The sequence below is a fragment of the Fukomys damarensis genome, unplaced genomic scaffold, assembly GCF_012274545.1.
Source record: "Fukomys damarensis isolate Sample0158 unplaced genomic scaffold, DMR_v1.0_HiC HiC_scaffold_3, whole genome shotgun sequence".
In the NCBI taxonomy this organism is placed as follows: Eukaryota; Metazoa; Chordata; class Mammalia; order Rodentia; family Bathyergidae; genus Fukomys; species Fukomys damarensis.
The window spans coordinates 24,900-32,972 of record NW_022900915.1 but is presented as its reverse complement, the minus strand read 5'-3'; the positions used below and the strand labels follow the sequence as shown (position 1 = coordinate 32,972).

Sequence of the window (8,073 nt, the reverse complement as noted above, 5' to 3'; positions counted from 1 at the left end):
TGAAAACATGGTGATTTCTTCTCTGTTCTGTTCCACTATTGTAGCACTTGGTCCAGCGATCATTCATATCCTAAGGCAGTGAAAGAGTTTATTATTTCAAATCTTGACATTTACTCATTACTCCTTGCAATCCATTCTTCGTGTAATCATCAAAAGGATCTCAGAAGCATGCACTGGAATATATAATATATAATATATATTAATATATGCTTCAAAATCTATAAGGATTGCATGTAAGTTTATTAAATGAAAACTTGTTCTCTTGAATTACAGCATTAAATATCTGATTAGGGAAGAGAGCGATTTCTCGAATATTTATTAGAAAAGCAAATTAACCAGAAACAAACACATGTAAGGCTTTGTAAATATTCAGGCTTAAATCACAAGAATTTTAAGTACTTTTTTACTTACACTGTTAATGCTGAAAATATAAAATACTCTTTTAAAAATGCCATGGTATACAATAAACTGGGCAGCAAAGGTTTAAAATAACTTAGTAATCAAGAAAAAATTATACAAAATCCTCACAACTGACTCAAGGTATTACTTGACTTAAAATTGTTGTTATCATCTTAACGTATTCTGAAAAATCTAAATAGAGTTAAAAAAAATAGGAGTATTCATCTTGTGTCTTAGGCAAAGACAGTCCACACCATATAAGGACATGCTGACACAGCACATTCTGTATCCCTCACATCATCTCTATGTATATAACAAAGTACTAAACAAGACAATTATTTCTTTACATCCCACCCTCAAATTTTGAATATTTTTAAGTAAAAACATTTCTTGACATTTTATTAGTCACAGGATGATTACTTTAAGCAACTGACTTTTTTGATTTCAGCCTGCTGACACTCCTGACAAGTTTTCTGATGACCAAAACTCGTATTCTCTTTACTTCTTTTCTCATCTTCACAACCTTTAGGGAAGAAAGCCAAAATTAAAGACACAACTCAAAATCAAACACAATTAACTTTGAGTTTTGACATTATATACTTGGTCTACTACTTTAACCAAATTTTTGTTTATCTACCACATTCCTAGTTTGAGGAAATCAAAGTTCTTCCATAAACAGTAAAGGAATAAATCAACAATCTAAAAATGTGTCTGAGAGCTTAAAAGAACAAGTTATGATTTTTTTTAGAAACATTTTTGGTAAAAAATAAGCCATGACATTCTTAACAATTAGTATTTTAGTATTAATTTGTGGGGCTCAGAACATAACATAAACTATAAGCTCCCTGAGATCACATATGACAGGAATTATTAAACATATGAATTAACAAAAGCAAATGGATAAAAGTGACTTCATTTTATTTACTTATAAAGCACTCCTTGATTACTATTAGTAATAAATTATTTTAAGCATAATTTTAAAAGAAACTCCACAAACAAATGCGTATTATGAATGCATGAGCACATGCCTACATAGATACAACCTTTGTATCATCCCATTGGAGAACAGTTACTCTTAAGAACAAAAACCTGAAGGACAGGAGAAGACATGAAACAATTCTAACCACAAAGAGCCATATAGATATATATAGAGAGATAGAGTACAATGTACCGAGTTAATGGTTTATCTATCATAGCTCGGAGTAATACATCGTATAATTCCACCTGGAATGTCCTTTCCCCCTTTTGGATCTTAAGAAGTACATAAAACTCAGGTGCCACACAGTTTTTCCCGTGAAATTATCAATGTTTCTTCATTTATAAATGGCGACTCCATCCCTAGGTTCCTCACTATATTTTGTAGGTTCTATTTTTAAGCATCTATGTCATCATACAAACTGTTAATGTCTTTTTCAGTAGACTGTAAGCTCTTAAGAGTTGTCACAAGCCTTGCAACATAGTATTGAAACACTGCTCTTGGCACACAATCCCTCAAATTCTTTTTGCCACAATGACAGTATCAACATAATTCTGTCTCTTCAGGGCTTCTGAATTTGGCCGTAACACCTTCTCTTACTCTTCCATTAATGCTATCCCCATCCCTGGCCAACTCCTTTTCACCGAAGATATTATCAACCAACTTGAAATTTTTTCATCTTGTCTTTCCATCATTTTAGGTGGCTTAAATGTTCATCTGAATAATGTGCCTGATATTATGTCCTTACTTTTCGACTTTTTTCTTTTCAAATGACTTAAAAGTCAGTTACTCATTTATTCATTTCGATGTCATCAAACTATTCCACTTCTAAAACCATTAACACAAATGTTCTACAGTGTAGTCACAATGATATATATATATACATAATATATAATATTTCAACAATGTGTGTGTGTGTGTGTGTGTGTGTGTGTGTGTGTGTGTGTGTATACTGGTACCAGAGACTTGGGACCTTGTACTGCAAGGCAGGCATGGTGCCATTGAACTAAATCCCCCGCCTCACAATATACTTTTTAATCTTCAGTGATCTTATGTGTACATTTTGGTTTAACCGACCACCTAAACAAAGATGACTCAATTTTTTTTTTTTACCTTTAACTCAAATTTCTCCACGTAACTCCAGGCATAAATGTGAAAGTGGTTGCTTGATATTTCTTGAGTATGCTCAAAATTACCTCAAGGCAGTTTTTAGAGATAGGTAAGGAGAGCAAGAGGAGGGAAAGCATGACAGGTATAAAGGGATGGAAAATGATCAAGATACGTTATATACATATATCAATCTCCCAAAACAAAGGTTACCATTCTGGATTGCAAATATATACACATACACACGTACACAGAAAGTAAAAAAAAAATCATCACAAATTTACACTTGAACTCATGTTGTTTATTCTGTATCTTTTTGTTTTTTGTTTCATATTTTAGAAATTTGAAATTAATAATAAAATTAGGGTTACAGGTTTTCCTTAAATCCCTCACTGTCTTGTTAATTTTATCTCCTGTCTTTCAAATTGTACAATATGCCTTTTCAGTATTTTTAGTTTAGATACTGTCAACTGGTTTCTATATACCCATTCTTGCCCCTCCCCAATTATCCACAATGTACCCAGACTAAAACTTTCTAACAGAGAGATATAATGTCACATCTTTAATTCTCCTCAGTAGTCTTCTTTCTTTTAGAATGGCACTGTTCTCATTATGCTCATTTATTACAAAACCTTTACATTTAACCTTCCCTTGTATAGGTAAGTTCAATCTTTCTGTTAGCTTAACATTCATTGATCCTGACTATGGCTAACACTGTCATTTTCTTTTTTTCAGTTTTAAATTTTTTATTAGTATATATTTAATATACAATGATTAGATTTTTTGTGGGGAGTTGGTACATGTACATTACATATCTTAATTCTTTTTTTCAATCTCCTTCTCTTCCCCTGCCCTCCAACTTTTGGTTTCCACCCCTTTTGCAAAAGATCTAGCTCCCTATTTCCTATTATCTTTCATTTTGTTTATACTTTTAATTTCTCATATATGAGAAACCATACAATACTTAATGCTTGTCTGATTTATTACACTTAACTATGGATTCAAGGTTCCAGTTTCCTACAAATTAGATTCATTCATAGGAAACTGGATACATACTGAGAATACACTCCCAAGTGAAATAAATAAGTTACACATGTGTAAATACCAAATAGTTTCTCTGGTGTGAATAAACTATAATAGTAAATAAGATCCTAATGAAATAATTGACAATGTGAAATAGGAAGAAAAGGGTTAAAGGTGTAGGGAAAGTAGGAGGGTAGGGGAAAGGTAATAAGGAAAAGGAAAAAAAAAATAGAAGAAAAAGAAAAAATGGAAATAAAATGTTTGTAAATGGGGAGGAGAAGAGGGGGTGAAGGGAGGGCAGGGACAAGGGGAAAAATGAGAACCAAGATCTGTCATGTAAAGGTAGAAGATCCCAATAATGAATGTAACTGTACTGTATACCTAAAATGTACCAATAAATTCAATGAAGAAAAAAAATACACTTATAAGTTAATTCACAGCATAAATAAGTGTTAGATTATGCATTAAAATAGGGTAATGTGTTTCTAACTGTTGAACTTTGCAGGTGCAATAGATTACAATATACCATTTCTAACTACTAAAAACAAAACTGATAAACTGCACTAGGCAGAGTGAGTCCTTGGTTACATTCTAAGTACAGAAAAGATTAGGTTCCAATTCTAAATTTTCAGTATCAGAAGTATTGTGTTTGCCATAACTGCATAAGAAAATTCTAAATGCTAAAAGAATCCTTCATAAACTTAGTTTTATACAATACCAAGAAATGCTTTTCTAGTTTAACTTTCTCAGCATTTGTATAGATGCAGTAGAAAATTTTGAAAAATTTAGTGTATGAAGAAGTACATTCACTTCACCTAAAAGTGGAACCGAACATTTTTTTCTCAGAACTGCTCCCTTCAGTTTTTTTTTTTTCCCCAAAACTGATGACTAGTAACTTTTTAGTTAGAGTTTAAATGTTGTGACTCATTTGTCGCCCAGGAATTATGAAGTTGGTTGACAGATAACCCAGAAGGCAACAGACAGGTCCCAAATACGCAATATTACCAGAAGGCTAAGGCAGTGTAGAATCAATACACTTTGGCACATTTCCCAACCAATCATAACTATCATCGTTAGAACTACCGAAAGAGTAAAATATTATTTGGGAAGAAAAGAGAAATAAAACGAGCAAGGAGAAAACAGGCATAATAACTGACAGAGAAGGAACAAAATGAAAGAAAAGTGGAAAGAAATAGTTTGAAAACAGAAATTAAAGGAAAAATCTTTACATGATCATAACTAAGACCGATAAACTTAATTGAGGGATTCCAAACAGGAAAGGGATGCATTTTATGAGATCAAAAGAGAAAAACTCAAAACTATACCAAAGACTGTAGGTGCTGAGAGGAAGATGTCAACAGTCTACGCACAGAGATAACCTGGTAAACTCTGAATACAGTCAGGGAAACCTGGATTATTTCTGGGTTAAACAATACCAAAGCATGATCACAAATAAAGGGAAAACCTAATAACACACCTGCCAGAAAATGATCACATGAACAGATTAAAAAGAGTCAACTCAGACACAGGAATGAAAATTACAAATAAGCAAAAGCAGGCAGTATCCAACTCGGACAAATTCCTAAGAAAGAGTTCTCTAGCTCTAAGATTTGAAAAATCTAATCTATCCTAAGAAAACTAAATTCTGTGGAACAATGCATCATAGCCCAACAATGAGTCATGCGCGAAATCCAATTTCAGAGCAGCTGATGATGATCAGCACACAGGAAAACAATGTGTTTTACAATATGATTATAAGTTTATGTTAATGGAAATATGCTTTTGAGAGAATGAGCTATTCTGGGTGATAATCACAGCAAATTTCTGATATACAAAGCTGACAACTGACTCTGAACCACACACAAAATTAAGTCCTCTGAACTGACTCTTGCCTGGTTAGCTGCTAGCCAGTCGATTAACAAGCTGTTGGTGATACATTGACTTCAATATGTACTTGGGTTAACCTGTAACAAAAACTCATGGCCATCAGGAAAATCTGTGTATACATGTGTCTCTCGGAATATATTAGAAATTCTGATTATTCATTCAATTTTAACAGTGATGGCAAAACTTTTAAAGCTTTCAACAACACAAACAGCCTGCTATGGCATGTGCCTTAGGTTCACCACCACAGACCTATATGACAATAAAAAATATGACAATATGCTCTGATCCTACAATTGTGAGGAAAAAAGCACCCTCAGTGTTTACTTGCTGGCAGAAATGCAAATTGTGTACTCTTTCAGGAGGAAAATCTGGCAACACTCAGCAAAAATCCTACTTCTAGGAATCTATTTAGAAGATATACACCCAACAATAAATTATGCAAATAATTTCTTATTGTATATAAAGCATATAAAATGTAGTACTTTACATAAGTGGAGAATGTAGAATTTTAAATAAATAAATAAATCCAGGAGATCTGCATGTATTGCCATGGATAAATCCTAAAATGTTTGATGAAAAAGTTACAAAATACTATGTATATTAGATTAAACAATATAATACCACACTCAAAATTTTAAAATACACAAAATATTGTGCTACAGGTGTAGACACATATGTTCCAAAATTATGAAACCTACTGATGAGAAAACACACCAGAATATAATAACAAATCCCGAGGTGGAAAGAAAGGTGACTGGAATAAAAATATGATAAAACATTGGTAACTGCTAAACATAGGAAGTAGATTACAAGCACATTTGTTATATTACTTTCCATGTGTTTGAAGTATTTCACAGTCAACAAAATAGCTTTATAAAAAGGATCCTAATTTAGTCATTTAGATAACTTATGGCTGAATTACAAATCTTATTTCTCGTGAGCAAAAATTTAAAACATGTAGAATGCTTAGTAATTACCTAACTTAACTATTATTGAGCATATGCTGCCACCTAGCAAACTTACCAGAACAGTTTGAACAAAGACAAAATGGCTTTTCTTGTGAGTGGAATTCTCATTTATTATTTTGGAATAAATTATCAAAAAAAAAAAACTGCAGCCAATTAGGAATGAGCTTTGTAATTTCATAAACACACGGTTCTTGACATCTTTACCTTTTACAATACATGAAGGAAAATCATTTTGTTCCTTGGTGCTCTTGTTTCTACCTTTGCCACAGTACTCCCTTTCTCAAGCAATATATATTCCAAGACTAGTAGTGGATGTCTGAAACTATAGAAGGCACCAAACCCTGTATTGTATTGTATTTTTTTACATATGTCTGCCTATGATAAATTTTTATTTATATTGATTTAAAAATGAGACACAAAGATTGACAAAATAAATAACAAAATAGAATAATTATAACCACATAATATTATAAAAGTTTGCACTTATGGCCATTATTAAATGGGGGTTACTTGAACACAAGCACTGTGATTCTGGTAACAGTCAACCCAAAGGGTTACAGGACTAATGGGTGACAGAATGTAAGATGTAGATATCCAGTCCTACGGGATAATTCCCAACCTGGGCTACATATTGTTATGCTCAGAATGGTGGTCAAGTTAAAATTTCATGAATCGTTTATTTCTGAAATTTTCATTTAATATTTTCAGAATTGCACTTGACCTCAGTTATCTGAAATGACAGAAAGTAAAACCAAGAATAAGGGAGGACTAATGTACTCTTTTTAAGAAATGATAGGTAATTTAATAGGCTCATGGTTATCTTGTATTAAAAAATAATATGCTAGTTTTCTACAAAGACGCACGACCCTTTTATAGTATCAAAGTACTTCATCAAATCACTGTATCCTGTAATTCAAATTTTGCGTATCACTGCAGCCAAAGAAACATGACTACAATATATCCACTAAATGTTAGAACACTGTTATTTTCACTGTGCATTCTTCTTTCTGTACCTTTAATGCAAAAGGAGGAAGAAAAAAAATCAATACTCAAATTTTCCTCTTTCATATGAATATTGATGATGCAAGTTGTGCTAAGCATATTTTTATTTTCCCAGTATTTACTTACTTATTACCGCAGACAAGGACTATGACAGAAGTTTGCAAAGTTACTGTAACAAAAGTTAAATTTTTTTTACTTAAAATTCACAGAAAATTCTGAGGAAGATAAAGCACTCAATAATCATAAGATGAAGTAAAAAGATGGTTTCTTTTTTAAAAGTGAAGGAAATATTTTAGTTCATAAGAATAAACATATTTTCACAAACCAGAGTTAGGACGTATTTTATAAATTAGTCTCTATCCTTGGAAAAATTTTTCCATACAAATAGAACTACTAAGCTGGGGATGTAGCTCAGTGGTGCTGCCACCTGCCTCACAAGCACAAGGACCAGAGTGTGATCCCACATACAAAAAAGAAAAAAAAAAAAAAAAAAAAAAGAAGACATGAAATGGTCTTTCACAATTATTAAGACTAGAAGACACAGGAAAATCACAAAAAATTTTCTGGGAAATTTAATATAAAATTAGACTACCATATAACTTTTAAAGAAACAACTATATTTAAAATATAATTAAGGACTGGGGATTTAGCTCAGCGGTTCGGTGGCCTGCCTTGCAAGTGCAAGAACCCGAGTTCAATCCCCGGTACAAA

General features: G+C 32.4%; 1 protein-coding gene across 1 annotated transcript in view; it reads right to left on the bottom strand.

Moving 5' to 3' along the window:
- Positions 1–8,073, bottom strand: part of Srfbp1 (serum response factor binding protein 1) — a 40,669-nt gene that overhangs the window by 30,801 nt on the left and 1,795 nt on the right. The window contains exon 2 of the mRNA XM_010627263.3: positions 834–922. Coding sequence (XP_010625565.1) covers positions 834–922 — 89 coding nt within the window. The remainder of the gene's footprint in view (positions 1–833; positions 923–8,073) is intronic.